General features: G+C 44.1%; 1 protein-coding gene across 2 annotated transcripts in view; it reads right to left on the reverse strand.

Moving 5' to 3' along the window:
- Window positions 1–19,943, reverse strand: part of LOC138491214 (zinc metalloproteinase-disintegrin-like VLAIP-B) — a 253,879-nt gene that overhangs the window by 74,384 nt on the left and 159,552 nt on the right. For both annotated transcript variants that reach the window (XM_069617601.1, XM_069617600.1), the window contains exons 13-14: window positions 16,889–16,978; window positions 10,192–10,387 (exon numbers count right to left, since the gene is read on the reverse strand). In XM_069617601.1, the coding sequence (XP_069473702.1) occupies window positions 10,192–10,387; window positions 16,889–16,978 (286 nt within the window). The remainder of the gene's footprint in view (window positions 1–10,191; window positions 10,388–16,888; window positions 16,979–19,943) is intronic.

Here is a 19,943-nt window from a genome sequence, read left to right on the forward strand (position 1 = left end):
TCACATGTGCTACCGGTATGCAAACCTCGGCCACAAAAGCCCTAAAATACAATGCTATGCCTTCTAAAGTACTGCACCCTGGGTGCTGCCATTCATGCCAACTGCAGCCACAGATGCCAGTCTCCTGGAGGCAATAGAAGGCGACTTAAGAACAGGGATTGTTCAGTATGGTCCATTGTGCTCATGCCTATATAGAGAAGACTTTTGTGCATAACTAACTTTAACCAACCCTTAATGAGCACTTGCAAATTAATTCACCACTGCTGCAATGGAGCAAGGCATTTATTCTAAAAGGATCTCTCCTGTGTCTTTCGACAGAGAAAACACTGACCCGAATGGCACAAAGGTGGTCTTTAAAGAAATGGAGAAAAAAAATGTGCATCCCTTTAGGAAGTGTCCCACCCTAAAGTCAGCTTAAAATAATCACGTGTCACGTGTCATCATTAAAGAAATACATACATATCTGAATATGTTTTATTTTTAGCGCAATCCTGTTCATGGAAAATAAAGTAATCCATTCAGGGATTGCAAAACACAGGCATGTTAATTTGACAAATATATATATATTATATTACAGCAAGTTTTAAAATGAAAAAAAAGAACAATGTTCATGTTCCATCTACACCATGCAATAGATTGGCCTCTATAATCCACAGATTTCGGGCTCATCCTGCTTTAGAGACTTAAATGAATTCTTTGAGCTGGCACAAGTGAGGCTAAGTGAGTCCCTATGATTCTTTATTTTTTATATTAATTTATTTATAATATATACATAAATACAGAAATCAAAAAATTCAAACTATTGTACTGAAATGAATGAAAAAAATCGAAAGGAAACTAAAATAAATCATTGAACACATTCCAAATCTTCTCATATGCAGACAATTTACCTTTCAGTTTGTAAATAAATGTTTCTGTCCTTGACAAATTGTGCATTTCTTGGATCGATTCCTCGTAGGACGGCGGGACCCTACCTTTCCATCCACAGAGAATCAATCTCTTGGCCACAATGAATGCCCTATAGATCTACTTTTTCAGGGCTGAGCAAACATCATACAACCCTGAATCATCACACAGGACTACTGTCCTAAAATCCAAAACAGATCCTCCACCAGTAATTCTTCCACACACCTCACAGACTTTGTTCCAAAAATCTCTGACCCTCACACAGCTCCATAACATGTGTTCTAGTCCCTATGATTCTTAACCTCTACGTGGGCTCCCTCCACCCTAGCCCAGGCACCCCCAACACCTGTGGCATCCCCTAAAGCAAGTTAATCTCTACTGCCTTTGTTTTCTCTATTGTAAAAGGCAAACCTAAAGGCCATGGCCTTCTCGGTCGAACTCCCTCAAAGAATTTCTAAATTCTCCTCTCACTTTCACCCTGTTTCTCTCCCTCATCTCTCTGCCCATCTCCATCTGCCTCTCTCAGTCTCCATTTCTCCGTCTCCCTTTCTCCACACCAAGTTTCTCCATCCTCTCCACTATTCCTTCTATCATATTTTCACTTTCTTACCACTCTCCTGCTCCACATGCCCAATTACACTCTTACGCTCTTTCTAAATCTCCCTAAACATATCCTTCTCTCTCCCCCTCTTACTCTCTTTAATTCACCATTCACACCACCCACCAAACCACACCCCATACACACACAACTGGTACGACTCTTCCTACACACAATACCTCAAGCACTCTCAGAACACTACCACATCCTCTGGAGCCCTCAACTCCCATTACCCTCCCCCAACTCCCACTTTTTGCCACGTCTGGGAGTGGTCCCTGCCCACCCACTGGCAGAGCCAGGATCCTGCCCCAGTCACACAGAAAAGGGGAAAATAGAAATCAAAACATGCCTAGGAAAGACAACCCGACTCCTCCAAGATGCAACAACACATTTCAAAAACACGGATTGAGGACCGGATCTAAACACTCTTGCTCCTACAGCCAAACAAAACAAATAACGAGACATTGAAAGTCAGCTAGTCCTTATTTACGGCTCATGGAGCACCACATACTCGCTATATCTAAGTGGGAGATTTGGAGACTCTAGATTGTTACACCTAACAGATTACAACACACCCACACTTCTGGATGGTGTGGGTGCTCTTGTGGGCTGACCGGACGTTCTGTGAGTTTCTGAGGTTCATATAAATCCCATCCATCAAGATTTGGTCTACAAGTATTGACAAGCTCATCTTTGCCCAGCCTTACAAAGGATTGCATGATCTGCTAGCCTTCACTTTAGCACATGGTAATAGAAGCATATCAGTGTTGTACAGTTTTCCCTGGGAAATCTGGGCCAGTTACAGGTAAGAGAGCATGTTAGGCCTCATGGCATGACAAGCATTAATATTTACTGAAATTGTGCACTTTTTTCTTGCACCATTTGGATACTGACAAACAAAAATCCACAGTTTTATTAGACATTAAGATTAATTCTAAGAGCCCGAGGAAAGAGTTAATTTAATGCAGCGTACGACTGACAAATGGAGATGTGATGGTTGCTTTGCTCCTCTGTGAAACACAATCACATTACATGCTACAACCAAATACTACAGCATGTAGGTCCATCTATCAAATGCACATTTGGAGATAAAGAGTGTGCATACTACACAAAGGAACGAGTGTGAAGGCAGGTGATCAAGAACATGCATTTTCCCCGTTACAATACGGGAACGAGTGAACTGAAGACTTCCAGCCCTTTAAGATGAGTAGCAATTCCCTGGAGTTGGCTGGGGATGCAGATTTTAATCAAACATCCCAGATGACACAAATAGCTTGGCAAAAAGTTTGTCTGTTTTAATGCAAGTAACTAAAACTGGGAGTACAACGAACATCAGCAATCGCTCAATACTGAACTCTCAATCATTTCATAAAAAAGCTGGGTTCTTAAACCCTAAATAAGTCATAGCTGACGTGCTGACCTGCGTCATTACCAACGTCATCCTACATGGCAAACGCCTAAAACCTATCGGGAAGCGGGATTGGGTCTAAGTGAGTAACTAAGCATAGGTGTTATATCTGTATAGAATAACAAAGAGAAATAATTGGACATGTCACATCAGGTGGGGCAACTAAGCCCTGCCTTCAAAATGGCTACTATGAACGTCACTAAATGTATGAAGTCCCAATAAACTATAGGATCCCCAACTACGTGGTCCTCTACAATTGGTTGGCTACTAACCCCCGTCAGTAACATTCCACCTACGTGAGCAGCACGCAGACTGAACAACCAGGTGTGGGTGAGCTTGTCTTGATACCAGCTTCCCACCCGTTAAAAGAACACTCCATCATCACCTCAATGTTTCAGTGTCAATTAGTGTTTGAAGTTGGCCTGAAGTTTGTACTATTCTCTGAGATTTTTTTTTAAGGAGTATGGGTACTGCCTGGCTTCCGTGCCTAGGCGTGATCTCCTCCTGCATCAAACTTTCTACCATCACGTGACTGGACACCATGATTTGAGCCTTTACTTGTATTTGATTTTATTCCCAAATAGTCCTCTGACGTCTTTTGTTTTCACTTCACCTTCTTGAACAGGAGCTTCTGTTCTTTGACGTTAATTGTATCTAATGTCAGCCAATTCAGGTTCTGTTAAGACCTTGTCTCTTTGGCTCATACAACTCCTTAGCTGAAATATATTCTGTTTTAATTCAATTGCTTTTGTAAGTGTGACACTGAATTGAGGCCTTCCTCGTTAGTCAAGACTGCTATATACATAGTGGATCCTTCATTATTTATTCAATCCATATGTATTTATGAGGTATATATGTGTATATGTTGGTGCTTGCCGGGATTTATTTACTATAAGCATTTGGCTAGCTTCACGATTGCTTTGCTCTTTGCGTTTCATTGCATCTGTACACGTTTAAACTAGCTACACATCTTCATTATGCTTATGGCATAAGTCTCTTCATCTTGATCCCAAGATGTCACTTATCATTGGTACTTCTTCATTCTTCATAAATCGTCTGCCTCTCAGGTCTGGTTATCTTCTATATGGGGTTGATTCAGTTTCGTATGACGTCATCATTCATCCTGGTCATTCAGTTTCTTTGTTTCATCAGGAATCGCATATGGATTCCTCAATGGGTACTTTACTTCCCATATTCTCTTAGGTATAGGTATTCTTATGGGTACTGCACAGAGTGGTTGCTCTTCTTACTTTCTGATTGGTGTAGTGTAAGTCACAAAGTTTGATTCATACTTCTCAGGTAATGTAGGCGGGGCAGGTGGAGTGGGGGTATTTGGCTCCTCCTTTACATGAGGTTGGTGTTTGAAACATTTGTGAAGCTCATGAAATAAGGTTGTAACACACACTCGATTTAAATCAGTCATAAACCCCCTTCTCGGCTACTATCAAATGTAAGTAGGGAGCAAAATAACATCCTAGCTAAAGTGAGAGTGCTCAAGCTAATATCCATGCTCTAGCCAAGTCACCCGAACTGGAACTATAAAATGTTTTTTTGGATACAGGTACTTTCATGCAAGTTAGTTATAACAAGGGCCTCATTCTGAGTCCTACCGGGGGGCTGCCGTCGAACTCTTATCACCATTCCGCCACCGGATATCCCAGTGGCACCAGGACATACAAGTTCCGGTGACCTGGAATATCAGGCGGCAGAAAGTGTACATCCCCATTCCAGTGGGGACACGGAAGCACTGACACGGTTGGTGCCGGTACTTCAGTGAAAACCATCCTTGCAGGGTCCGGTGCCCCCGGCAGACCTCCCGGGAGCAACAGCCCCTCCAGGCATACTCGGAGTCTGGCAGTCCGGAAAGGATACTGGTATGTTACTGCCGGCACCCTTATTTCCAGATCGCCAGGCTCGCAATGAGGCCCCGAGTGAAGTAAATCTGTCCTATTGTGCTTTGGTGGGTTACTCTTTGGATAAATAGTGATATTTCTACAAGTCATTTTTCCTCACCCATTTTTTCACTGAAGAATGTGTATGGCATTTCGACTTCTTCATGCAGAAAATGTATGCCTATCAACTGCTAGTGTGTAACTATAGTAGGCCTAGGAACACTCAATTGGATATTGTACTGAAGGACTACGTGAATATTTCAGGAAGTTAAGGCTTTGGTTTGGGTGGTGAAAAGGGACTGTCTGGTGAAGGAGGTTAATATGGTGAGGGGACAACCAGCTGCTGTTTTTTTAAGATAGCGGTGTGCCAGATAAGCTTTTAATAGCTTGTCGTCAGCAGTGATCGAAGTGAGCGGGAACAGTCTGGAGCGGTGTTCCAAAATTTTTTTTCTGTTTACCATTCCTCTACTTTTTACAACCATAGTCACCATTCTATACAGAGGATGTGTCCTTTCATGTTCTCGTACAAGTGTAAAGTTGTAATAGGAGCCTTAGTTACTAGTCACTCGGACGAGTGCAATGCCCCGACCGCTACACCTTGTCACATGGTCCGCTATACTTGCGCCTACTCACTCCCCTGCCGAGACCACAGTTGCACTACTTTTTTCGGCACACTTCTACCACTAGCCTGTCGGTCTGCCATGCTTGTCTAAGAAAGTGCGTCTGCATACTAATGCTTAAAGAGCAAACAGTATGCGCTCTGGTAGTCTAATGTTCCCCTTATTTCATTCAATCCCACATATCCCAATTTGAGAAGTGCAGTGAAGTGCCATCTGTGACAGCAAGAAACAACAAAGAACAGAACGTCTTTATGTGATGACCATCACCATGTGACATAGCTTCTGGCATGTCAGATAGAATATAGAAACCTAAATCAGTGAGTAGGACAGGGAAGGGAAGGGAAGGAACGTCGGGACAGAGCGGTTATGCATATGGCGCAGGGAACGCTGCAAAGAGTCTAAGCAGGTTGGCCGTTACGAAAGAGCAATGGCAGATGTCAGACAACCTGCATGCAGTAGCAAGGATGAGACAACCAGAGAGAGCAGAAAAGCAAGTCACTGCAGTGAAGGGTCAAGAGCGAGAGGCAGAAATGGTAGGATAATAATACATTTCTTATATAGCGTTACACACCCATAGGTCTCTGAGCGCTCAAATAACAGAAGACATTATCATCCCACATAGTGGTACTCATTTTATCCACCTGGGAAGGATAAAATGTTGAGTTGACCATGCAGAATACATACCTGCCACAGCAGGCTACACACAATCAGGGGCGAGCACTTAGCTCGATGTGCTAGCTGACCGGCTGACTGAAGATGTATGCTATTCCAACCGAGCGCCTCTGGTAGATTTTCCTGAGGAGGTCGGAGTGAGTGAGCAGACCAGAGGAGATCAAAACTTTGGACAAAGAGTAGTTTACAGACACCCAATTTAAGGGACAAGGTACACGGAGAAGCTCATGGGACAGAGAAACAGCGGTGGTAAAGCCAGTATCATGTTTGGCGGCAATGATTTAAAGAAACGAGTCTGCTATCTTGAAGGTCGTAGGCCCATTATGAAAAATTGAATGAGGAAGAGGTTGCTGGATGGAACATGGAGGAAATCTTGTTAGAGCTATAGAGATTCAAAGTGTAAAGGGAAGCGCTGCATACTCAAACTTGACTGACTGAAAGTGAAAATGCTCAATATATGTGTTAATGGCAAAATTCCAAATAACAATTGAGCCAGAGAAAAACGGGGCCAATACAGGGTGAAAGATTAATGTTATGGATCACCTGACATATTTCCAAAGCCCTGAAAAGCTAAATAAAATGCATATTACACAGACACTGGTCAGGATAAATTGCTCATGTTATGGTAAAATATTTGAACTACAAACATGACGGTGCCTTAGATTTGACTGCACACTTCTTTTAATTCTCCTTTCTTTTAGGTTATTTATATGTTATGGTTGTGGGAGGTAGTTCACATTTTTCCGCACATCCTCACCAAATAAACAAATCTACCACTCAAGACTATGCTCAAAGGCCATGCACTAACAGGACGTAACCAGCATTGGCTCTCAAAATCCTTTTCTGCCACTTCCTGCTCTCCCCAACATACACAGCCACTAGTCACCTCATCTACGTACCACCCAAGTTCAAAACCACCTTCATCGAAGACTTCACACAATTGGTCACCACCATGTGTCTCAAGCTTGCCAACAACATTTCCCCAGCGACTTCAACATCCCTGACAACCCAGCAATGCAGTCATTGAAAGAAGATCTTTACTGCCTACTCAACACTCTGAACCTCAAGCAGCACATGAAAGACCCAACTCACAGGAAAGGTAAGATGCACAACCTCATCACTGTCCTGCCCACCCTCCATCCATCACAGCTCTCCAATCTGCTTGACTGGTCAGACTATCCAGTAATCACCTTTGACATCAGTCACACCACACTAGCCAAGCAAACCCATCAACACTCTCCAAGCAAGCCTTCAGATCATTCAAGACCTTTCCAGTGGAGACTGTCATTGAAGACCTGCCCAAACTCCACTTCACATGGGCCGATTTATCTTTGATGAAACAGGACTGTGACTTGCTCCTCCAAGTACTCAACACCACCCTCAACCCCAAAATCAATCACAATGCCACAGTGAAACCATGCACCCTCAAGGATAAACCTTCCACACGCTGATACACTTAACTGAACTTCAAACAAACCATCAAAAAACAAGAGACGACTTGGCAAAACAATACTGCAGCACATCGGTCCTTGCACTGTTCAAGGAATTCCACGCTAGAAGCAAACGACTGATCACCAACCACTGCCAAGGCCAACTACTACCAAAACACCAAAGCAAAGGCCCACAATGAAAGCAGAGCCCTCCTCAAAGCCATCATCATGCACTGCATCAACCCTCAGCCTGACCCACCTGTACTGCACTCCATCGAGAAATATACCACCATTTCATCAATAAGATTAGCATGATCCACCAAAATATAGATACCACCGCTACAACTGATGGCACCTTACACACCCTATCTTGTAAAAGTGAATAAAAAAAATAAAAATAAAATAAAACCATAACTACCAAGACAACCTTTAATACACTCACTATGGAAGACTTCATTGCCATTCTAGCATCCCTCAAGGCCACATTGCAAGCAGGCAACATCCTCCCTGCCTCCGTACTAAAGACACTTCCAACTGAAGTAACGGACAATCATCAACAGCAGCCTATTCAAGACTCCTTTCCCTTGAGCAAAAAGACGAGCCAAATCCTACCGCTTCTCAGAAACCAACACTGAACCTCGACAACCTCAGCAACTACCCACCCTTCACCCATCTTCCCTTCCTAGGTAAAATCCAGGAGAAAGCAGTATCCACACAACTCCTCCAACACATTGAAGCCATCAACCTCCTTCAGTCCTACCAATCTGGATTCAAACCCAAATTTACCACAGAAATAGCTACCATCAAGGTATCGATGATGCCCTTAAAATCCTTATGATGCATTTGAACAAGTAGACCACCAGACACTGCCAACAATCTGCATTGCTGCATGGGGATCAGTGAGATCGTCTTCAGCTGATTCAAATTGTACCTTGCTAATCAACACCAGTTTGTACAAATGGATTCCTCCAGATCACCAACTCTACAAGTATCGATCCTCGTCACCCATGATTTTCAAAGTTCACATGCAACTGCTTGGAACCCTCCTCGCTACCACACAATTTCCACATCCACCAATATGCAGATGACAAACAGCTCTACCTCAAAATATCCTCCATAAAAGACATCCACAGTCTCAAGGCCTGCCTCTCATTGATCCAGTCATGTAGGTCCAGTGCTTATCTAAAGCTCAACGGTGTCTAGTCAAATGGTCGACAGACAAATGGTCGACACAATTTGGTCGACAGGTCAAATGGTCGATTTTCTTTTTTTTTTATTTATATATATATTTTGTAGGTTTTCGTTTAGGGAAAAAAAGGGTTTTTTAGCAAAAAAAAGTGGGTTGGAGGGGGACCCCCCCAAAAAAAAAAAGTGAAAAAACAAAAATAAAATTCAACCATTTGACCTGTCGACCTTTTGGTGTCGACCATTTGTCCTGTCAACCATTTATATTCGACCAAATGACCTAGAACCAAGCTCAACCCCTCTAAGACTGTCTTCCGGCTGCTGACCAATAACACTGAACACCCAGACTGCTAGACTAGCTCTCTATGGTGCACTTTGAGGGCTTCATACCCCACCTTGTCACCTGCGCCAAGTACCTTGGGTTTCTCGACAGACACCTCTCCTTCAAACAGCACATAGCAAGAAAGACACAAACGGCTTGGTGCTAAATTTCTCTCCTGTGGAAAATCAAGCCCTTCATCCCAGAAAACAACTTCAGATATGCTGTCCAAGCTTTGATCCTCTCCCATCTGGATGGTTGCAATGCCCTTTTAGCAGGCCTTCTGGCAACTACCCTGGCACCCCTGAAATGGGCCATGTAAATGCCCCAAAAATGTTGTCAAATGCCCCATGTGGGGAAATGCCAGATTCTATATACACCACATTGACCCGTTATATTACATTTTAAATGAAAGGAAGTATCATTTTTTTGTTAACAAGCTTACTGCAATCAATTTGTTTTGATATGTAGCATACCATCAAATCCTGTTATTACTATGCTCCAAGGTGCATGTCACCCTCCAACCTTGGGATCAATAGATAGACGCAATTTATCAAATTGAGAGTACAGTGGAAAACAAAATCAAGCCTTAAACGTGATCACTTCTCTACAGTGCTCATCTGCAAAGTCTGAAAAGTGGCATATGTAGTGAAACAAAGAAATGTCCGGCTCCCATAAAAGTGAGATGGTTTTTTAGAACCTCTGTGCGAGCATCACAAGATCCTCATACTGGTCTCACTTTGATGCTAAAAGAAGCAGGAGTTGTACATTTACTATTGCCCTCTAGTAGCTACAGACATTCATTGGTGGCACCCATGGTGGCACCCATGAGGACAGAGGTTCATCTGGCATGTGAACATCAACAATCTGCCCCCAACCCAGATCAGACCAAGCAGAAGCCACTCAAGTATGAGAAGTACTTCCACAACTTGCCGGCATGTGCCCGCCATCCAACGCACTATCCAAGACCCATGTGGATAAATGTAATGGAGTTGATCTGGTGTGTAATGCCACCTGTAAAGCAACTTGCATTCAACTTGATTGAATAGATACTTGCAGTCGACCCTGCTCTTCATGGCCAGGTCTTATCCAACAGCGAGATCAAGCAATCCAATAGAATCCAATATGCACTGTAAAAGATTCAGAAGAGCCACCACTTACCCGCGCCCCATAGATCTGTGCACTGGTTCTGCAGTGTGGGGCAAGTCCCGTTTAGGCAGTACCCAATCCCATTCAAACATGGGAAGCCATTCACTCTGAAGCGGTCTCTTGGGCATTGGGCACTGGTGCCATCACAGTGATCTGGAAGGTCACAGTCATCTTTACTTGGTCGGCACACCACTTCAATACCTCTGATCTGAGTAAAGAAGAGCAATACAATGAAACCAACCACATGCTTTACTTTTCAATTACATTAGACCAAATTACATTTCTTACTGCCTCATTCATTTGTCTTGTCCATAAAATGCCCCCTTATATTCACTTGTTCTCCTTATCATCTAGTTTCCTTTGCAACTTGCTTCGGGGCGGGGGAACAGGGGATAAGGCATGGGCCCCCTAATATTAGTTGGGCCCAGCGTTGAACTTGATAGGGCAAGCTGCAAATATTCGAGTCCATTTCCCTACTCAAAACTTGAGACACTAATTGTATTGAGTCTATTGGTTCAATACATTTCCTGCTATTGGTCCGACTCAAGGGAACAGCACATATTTCATAAATGGAATGTTGTGTTAAAAACAAAACAACTTTGCTCTCCGAACACGTTTATTGTCATTGCATGTCCATTATGAACAACACTTACAATACCAGCGCATAAAAGGTCTTCAGATCAGACAGTTCTAAGAGGAACATTAAGGCACATGGGGTGAAAGGAAGATGCAGAGAATGATTTTAATGTCAACTACTAGCGGGGCCAACGAGTACTACTGGTTCGGGATTAACTGCAGGTCCCACTAGAATGTCAGAGGTGGACTTGGCACGGGGCATGCACAGCCGCCCCGGTGAAATGGTGCACATCTGCAAATACATCGTTGCGGTTTGTTTAGAGTGCGAGAAAGGAAGCACTGCACCAATGTCAGCTGCTATTGGCTTCGCTTAATCTCAATTTGAAAAAAAAATTCCCTTGGGTCACCCCCTACAAGGTCAATTGCTTGGGCAATAGCTAGATACGGACAGAGGGCCCCCTCATACTGGCTACTCTAGTGCAATCAAATAAGTTGTTTTTCAAATACAGGTGCATCTTGCCCAAAGTTTAATGGGGTTATGATCTGTGTGTATTTTATTACAAGTAAATCCGCCGTGGGAAGTTGATGCCGAATTCATCTTCTGTTCTGTAGCTATTTTGGTCAACAAAGGGGCGCCTGTATTGTCGCCGGCATGATGTTTGGGTTTGGCGAGGACTGCCAATGTATTATTTTAGAGGACTTTTCTATAGTAATCTTGCTCTACAATTTGGGATCCCCATCTTGGGGAAGGTGTGCATTTTATTTTCTGGCTGTCAGATCTGTAGTTGGTGTTGCTCCGCCCTCTGCACATGCTACTTACTTTAGAGTGAATGGCAGGTCAGTTCAAACACATGTGGCCACACGCTTGCCTCTTCAGGGGCAGAATTCACAACTGCCTTTCTTTTTTTTTTTAAATGGTCGGGTTTCCAAGGTTGGGATTTTCATTTAGTAAAATTTAATTATAAAAACGGAGACGGTGTTGTGCTCATAAACCTGCGTGGACGTCCTTACGAGGAACGACCTTAAGAGTAAGGCAGAAACTGGGAGGACGAGGGAGGAAGAGGAGGGGCTACTAGAGACCGGGCGGATTAGAATGCTGGAGAGGAACTAAAGGAAAGGTTTATTGTAAGGGAGGCTACGGGTGTTAATACCCGACCATATTCCTCCATGTCCCCCGGCTTGGGACACAACTGCGATGAGAGGGAAACGAAAGCCGCTCCCGGCGCTGCAGGATATACCATGACAATATACCCATGTGAATGTGGGCACTGTGCCCCGTCCAGTGTCAATCCCGGGCCAGGCTATGAAAGTGACGTGCAGGAGGTGGTGAAGGAAGCAGGGCTCTCCGGCCTAGTACGCCGCTGATCTTGTCTCGTGACGGAAGAGATAAGTGAAGATGGGGTGAAGCCATTCAAGCCACCCGCTGGATGATAGATAATGGCAGTCTGCCACATTTAAAGAAGATGGCAGTCCGCCATGTTTACAAAAGAAAGAAGATGGCAGTCCACCACATTTAGAGGGGCATGAAGATGGCAGTCCGCCACATTTAAAGAGGGAAGTAGATGGCAGTCTGCCCCGTGGTTGATAAAGTAGGGCAATTGGCCCGCTGACTGAAGGAAGACAGCAGTCCGCCACAACTAGGGAAGAAGGGCACTCATCCCAAGTGTACGGCCGGCCACGGCCCCAGGAAACAGAGCAAGCTTCCCACAGAAAGAGGGCAGTCCGCCCAGTCACGTTTGCTGATCCCAGCCGCACTAAACAGGAAAGGGCGATCAGCCCTCCAGGAAAGTGTGCCAATCCAGTAGTAGAAATACAGGCCCTCCCTTCGCCTACATATAAATAACGGCTCTACACTGCATAAATGCATCTGCTTCATGCAAGGGCCACCCGCCCGCCGCATTGAAAGGGATCCGCCAGTGTAAGACAGTGAATACATTAAGTGCACATCCACGGTGTTCCGCCAGCTCGCTGACAGTACAGAGTTCGCATGTCGAATATCCATGCTACACATGTGGCTAGAAACTGGTGACTACATCCGTCCACATGCAAAATGACCAGCCCAAAAGGTGACAAGATGGAAATAGGGCAACTGGCCCTAAGAAAGTATGAGGCACACAAAGGTTGCAATGGGAAAACCAGAAAAGACGAGTATGGATTCATGAGGAGGGTGCTCCACTCCGAGAGGAGAGAGATGGGAACCTTGGAAGCGTATCCCGATTACGAATAGGAAAGTCCTAATGAAGAGAGGTACAAAATGAATGATTGCCACCGGAGGGGGGGGGGGGTAGGATGATGAAAAGGAAAAACAAAGAGGATTACACCACAGCAACTAAAGTAACAAACTGGGGACAACCATTTGTCCCCCACAAAGGGAAATTACATACCACCCTCCATCGGGGAGACAAACACACAAGAGTCAAGCATGGTGGTTGCCAAGGAAGGAGATGAAGATGCAAAGGAAAGGGTGATGAATAAGGAGAATGCCACAGGCAAAGAGGGGGAAAGTGGAGATGACGGCACAGGAAGGAAAGAGTGAGACCATGTGGGACAAAATGTGCACGAGCAGCCTGCAAGACCAACAGCATCAAGAAAACTTGCAGCAAGGGCATGAGAAGAGACACAGCATACCACCCTTGCCCAACTGAAGAACGGTTGAATATGGATGGCCACAAGATCAACTACTACTACGAGAGCAGTGAGTGACATACAAAAGAAGTACACCAGACAGAACAATGTACAGCATAGACATCACTAGCAGGACGCAAGGATCAGTGGGAGGGGATGAGACACTCAGGTGCAGAGAGAGCAACAAATGGAGCAGAAGTTACTCCCATGGAAAACCAACGACGGACAATCAAGAAGAATACCACGACGGCTCCCAGAAAATGCAAGATGAAACACGAGGGCAGCCCAACAAGTAATGATGGTAAAGGGTGGGCAAGAAGCTCCAGAAGAAATTACCACCAATGGAATCACGCTGCAAGAACAGAGGGAGGAGCAACACCACGAGGAAGAAAGAGGAAAGGAAAGGCTGATGAAACTCTGCAAGGGAAATAAGACGATGGTGACAAAACATCACCGCAGAATGGGCGACCCAGAAGGACGGGCAGTCGGCCAAATCAGTGGCGGAGGGAAAGGAGCGCAGTCCGATGATAAGAATAGGGATGGGGAGATGTTGTGGTCATAAACCTGCCCTTAAGAGGAATGACCTTAAGAGTAAGGCAGAGACTGGGAGCACGAGGATGAGGGAGGAAGAGGAGGGGCTACTAGAGCCTGGGGGCTCAGAAGGCTGGGGCTGAAATAATAGAAAGGTTTACTGTAAGTGAGGCTGCGAGTGTATATTAAATCGCCTGCCATATTCCTTGGTGCCCCAAGGGCCAGGAACACAAAAGAAGGGTCTAACGTCCCAGTGGCATGCAAGTTTGACATTCGGACTTCATGCAAGCAGAAGTCTTGTGGGAAACTATGTGCGGCTGTGCTATTGAAATGCCCACGGTCCCTTGTTGGTTTTTCCTGCACCATGTGAAAATGATGGCACATTACCATAATATTCATAATGATTGCCTTTGTTCTTTTATAGAGGTTTTGTCCCGTAAAATTGGATAGTCAAGGAAATTCCACTGGCTCCAAATGCCGACTGGCTGGATGGTAGGCAGAGGAAAGTCATCTTTTCAAAGCTTTAAGACTCAATAGACCTCCGTGCGTGACAGTGCTGTGGAAAGGAGTACCAAAAATGTGTGGCCAGCATAGAAAAACATTCCTCCGAGGTAGACTCCCATGTAGAGGAGTAATGCATACTGCATGATGCACACGTTCAGAAGATGCATTATGACAGATAAGGAACACGTTTGGCCTGTAGTTTGGCCACTACTACCTGAGCCCAAGCCATGCCTTGGGTGGGGAGCAATAAAAGTGGCCTTGAAACATGAGCAGGAGGAGACTTCTATGATATGATTGGTTATTTATAACGCGCTTAATATCAAGCAGTTTCTAAGTGCAGGATCCAGTAGAGGAGAGCAAGGGATGGAGGGATGGAGCCTCTTGTGTCACAGCGGAGCACGACTCCGGTCCCTGCCTTCTCAACCTGCTGGAGTATGTATAACAGGTTTCTAGGGTTTCTCCAGTACAAGGGGGGTGCACGTGTGATAGTTGATTGAGAACACAGGAGAGTGAACAATGGAATTATTTGCTGGACAGTTTTGAGGCATTATAATGATAATTTGGAAATAAAATGAATGGGTGTATATTTCAAGGAGCATGTTATTTGACACGTGTAGTATAGCTCAGTGGCAACGCAAGACGATGCAGAGCAACAGGTTCGAATACTGGGTCCATGCTTAGAAACCTCTTTGGCATTAAGCGTGTTATAAATAAGAAATTATACAACTATACACCGATATTTGTATGATCTTAGAAGGGACACGGTGGATGTGTGGTACAGTAGCTCAATGGCAAGGGAGCTGTTGCCACCACCAGTCATGAGGTTGGTCTGGCAAGAGTTTAGGTATAGGTGCTTTCAGGTCTTCAAATAAATCACCTTCAACAAAATATTTGTCCAAGTTTCTGAAGTGAAGTTTGTCAATGTTCAAGAGGATTTTGGTGTGCTTAGCATATTAGTGCCATGTACATATCAAAACCTGGATCAAGGGTGGAGTTTAAAAGGGCTGAAGAAAGTGTGCTTGGATTGTTTTATGTTCTCTTTATTGATATGTTGCCTTTGAATAGCACAGTATCTTTAAGCCCACAAATAAGGGTAGTCTTTAGACCGGATTAGGGGTGAAAGCTTTTGGGTAAAAGGTCAAGTATGTCCTGTAATAAGCCATCTGGGCTGATTACAAGATCAATTGCTCATTTTAAGGTCATGCACGATTCATGTATTGGCCATCATATGCTCCTTTGGTAATCAAGCTAAATATGTTCATGTATGTTATTTTTGGCAACATTTTTAAAATGTCAATTGCAATGCAATGTGAATAAACAGGGGTGGAGGGAGGGCAGACTAAAGCGGCCTTAAAAATAATATATTTTTTTTAATTGGCATTTATTGGTTAAAAAAAAATCAAACCTTTCAGCCAGTTCATCTAGTCTCTTTAGTCCTGTATCTCCCAACCCTTAGGTTCTTCCCCTATACTCATCACGTAACATGATTACAGTACGCGTTCTGCTATCTTCTTAAAAACGTGATAGAGACTGGCTCTTCAGTTAATACAATCTTCCACCATTCCTTCTTAGGGCGATGTCCACGTTTCCCGATTGCCTCTGACATTGGGCTATCCTTTAGTCTGATACCACTGGATGTACGATGACCATGTGGTAGAGGGTCTCACATGAATTTTATTTTTACATAATCAGCATCCTAGTATGCCCTCTCCTTTCCGATGGCCCGACATTTCCCTTGTTGGGAACAGATTAAGTCGTATTCTCAGAAATTGCTGCCTGAGATACCAATTTGAGCACCAACTGTCTGGGTTTGTTACAGTAAATACTGTGATTGGCAGAGAGGGTTTATAGCGGTGTGGGTAGGATAACGAGGATAATGAGTGCTTTGTTAGTTTACATCAATGCAAACGAATGGCAGTATTACAACCTGGATCCAAAAATCACGACGATTCAACGGGAATGAAAACAGATGGAACATAAATGCAAATGTCCGGCTGCACCTAGATGAAGAGATTGCATTCGAGTGATAATGTAGTGTAGCCATAGGACACACAGTACAACAAAGATTGCAATTGAAAAGATAGACTTGGGATAGGACGAAAATGTCGAACCCCTTTACTGCGAACCCGAAAACTTATGGATTTTTCACCACATTTTTTCACTTTTTCGCAAAAATATACCTGGTAAGTGGGTTAGGGGTATTCATTGTGAAGGGGGGGATCTGAGGGGCGTGTGTGGGGGGGGGTCTCCCCTTACATTTGTGTGAAGAAGAGCAAAAAATGTCAGGATTTTTGGGGTTTGCTCTAAAGGATTCTGTATTTTCACATAGATCCCATGGACTCGAGGATTGTCTAGATGGAATTGTTATTACCTACATTACACATAGTGTGCACTCTACAAGTTAGCAAACTGTCCAGCGACTGTAAACTGGGAATAATGAATTGCTGGTGCAGGACCAGTGTAAGGCTCTCACCTGACAATTTGCACAACACGCCCCATCTGCACACTTGGCGCCATCCTTGAATCTACATGTTGCAGCTTCGCAGCAAGGATTCTGGCACTCCTTTAAAACGAAAAGAAAAAGATGATTCACAAGACACAAAAACTCACCTTCAAGCAATGTGCAAAGAGACTGAAGAGCAAACCACCTGGGCAAACAAATGAAGGTGTTGTACAGAAATTAGAAGCAATGAGCCTAAAAGCCATCTGCTTCTGCCCCACTATGGCACTCTGACAGCTCTGGAATTGAGAGCAGGTTGCCATTACTACGACAGACTGTACTGTTAACTGCGATAGCCACAAAGCGGTATGTGGTGAGCAATGGGCCTCATTAAGTGGACGGCGGTGGACGGCAGTAACCCACTGGTGTAATGGCGGGTTGGCGCCGTCCTCTTAACACCGGATCCACCACCTGAAATCCCAGTGCCACCGGGACATTACAAATCCCAGCGGCTTGGGTTATCAGGCAGCGGATTCGGGAAGTCCCCGTGGACTCCACAAGAATGGGTTCCCGGAAGCACCGGCACTGTTGTCAACATTGCCGATACTGCCGTGAAAACTGACGTCCAAAGCTGCCGCGCCCGGCCGGTCAGACCTGGCGGGTGCAACAGCACCGCAACGGCCCCGGAAAGGCATAGTTGGTGTGGTGGCCTAGGAAGGATCTGCACCGCCACACTTAGAATGAAACACAATTGGTCTAGTGGGTCAAAGATTTAAGTTGTTTGTAATTTGACCTATTACTTCCAGTTGTGCAGACGTATTCTTCAACTTTCTGACCATCTTTGTATTTGCCATAAACTTCCCTCCGAGTAGCTTACTCATTCTTGCTCCGTCTATTGTAATACTATACACATTGTAAACCAGAAGGGAGCACCCATTTTACTTGCTTCCTCACTCAACTACTGATGTTATGTCATGGACCCCTTTACTTCCAATATGCTAATCATGCATGACTGGTCTTCAAGAACAAAAAAATGTTTTTTTAGGCATTCGTTTTTTCTGGCATCTTCAAGAACGTTGAATCTGTACAACAAATTAGGCATAATATTGATGACGTTTCAAATTAAACGTGTGCAACTGAAAAGTACTTTGAAGCATCCAATGTATACAACGACCCCATTTAGACACTGCATTTAAAATACTTAGGACAAGCCTTGCACATCAGGGGTCAGATTACAGAAGCGTTGCACCGGTGCAAGTGCAAGGTTTGCACAGTATTAGCAACAGTGCAAAGTTTGCCCCATTTCTAAAAACACTTGGAAACATTAGAAAACCATTGCACCATGAGAAGTGCATTTGGCATGTTATACGCATTAGGGAAACAATTAGCCCTAGTGTAAATTAAATACATTTTCACTGTATTTTTGCACCAGAGCAAAGTTTGCCCCAGTCCTAACATGGAATGGTATTAGCACTAGCGAAAACTTTGCCCTGGTGGAAAATGTTGCTTTGGTGCTTATACCATGCCAAGCTGCACCTGTCGTGGTGCAATGATTTGCTAATATTTCCATGTGTTTTTAGAGATGGGGCAAACTTTGCGCTAGTGTTAATACCGTGCAACTTTGCACTTGCACCAGAGCAAACGTGCACCGGTGCAAGTGCAGGTTTGCACAGCATTTGCACTAGGGCAAAGTTTGCAGTATTTTTAGGAACAATGCAACACTTTAAAAAAACTTTTTCCAGTGACAAGTGCAGTTTGACATGTTATGAGCATCAGGCAAAAAATGCCCTACTGCAAAAAGACATTTCTAACATTTTGCACCAGGGCAAATTTGGCCCTCGTGCTAATATGGATTGGTATTAGATCTAGGGCAAAGTTTGCCCTGGAGCAAAATGCAATTGAAAATGTATGTTTTTTGCTCTAGGGCAATTTTTTGCACCAGTGCTTATAACATGCCTAACTGCACTCTCCACGGTGTAAAGGTTTTCTAATGCATCTCATTGTTTATAAAAATAGGTCAAACTTTGTCCTAATGCTAATACCATGCAAACTTGCACATGAGCAAAGTTTCTGTAATCTGGCCCCAGAAGTGAACAGACATGGTTTGTCATCACAGATCTCTAATGTAAATCACAGTTGGCTAGACTTGTACAGATGATGTGAAATCGGTGTGAAAAGCACAAACACAAAGAAACATTATATGCATTATGAATCCTAAAAGTGGTGGCCCAGCTTAGATGTGGGCCATAAAATGTGTAACATCAGTTGCAAGATATCAATGACCCAATGGTGGTCAGCTGGTTTCCTAAAACTGATTTTAGCAATGAGGGTAGAAAGGAACATATTTGGGATCGCCCAGTCATCATGGATCCAGGAACACAAAGTTGAGGAAAGAAACATCTAAAGCAGGAGCCCCCTGAAACCTGCATTGGCAATGCCAACAGTTTTGGCTTTTGCCAGGCACTGCCATAGTGGTATTAACAGATAATTGACAAGAAGTGCAACATGGTGCAAGTACCTGGGCATCTAATGGTAGTGTCTGGGCAAATGTTTTATACTCCACAAGCCAACACTATTGGCTTTGCCCTCGATTGTTCAGTGTAAGACACACATAGTGATTATATATGGAGTGGCTGAAGGCAGACCTGGTTAAGACATTTGTATTACATTAGTAGTGCTTACAGCTCTAATGAATTCATTAACTCCCAGAAGACTACTTTGAAAAAACACTAGCCATTACTTTGAGTGCAAAGTTTGATGGTAAGGCTTGAGTAAAGCAAGCTCAAAGAGTTCCCAATGAGGAGGTGTTTTGGGAGGAGAGGGGCAGGTACTGGGTGGGAATGGCCATAGGGGTTATCATGGCCATTCGCAGTCAACGGGTGGGCAAATAACCAAACACCTACAAGCTTTTTCTGACAGCCTATGTTTGTCATCTGTTTGGTTCCTCCGCTCTCACGACTGATCCCCGGCAACTGTATGGAAATGTTTCTATCATTTTCCAGAAATTATGCTTGGACCATATATTACATTTTGATGTGTTCGCCTAGTTTAAAGGTTTGGCCACCAAACAGAAATCCTTATATCTTTC

This window comes from Ambystoma mexicanum, chromosome 10 (assembly GCF_040938575.1).
Source record: "Ambystoma mexicanum isolate Mex_15411 chromosome 10, UKY_AmexF1_1, whole genome shotgun sequence".
Taxonomy (NCBI): domain Eukaryota; kingdom Metazoa; phylum Chordata; class Amphibia; order Caudata; family Ambystomatidae; genus Ambystoma; species Ambystoma mexicanum.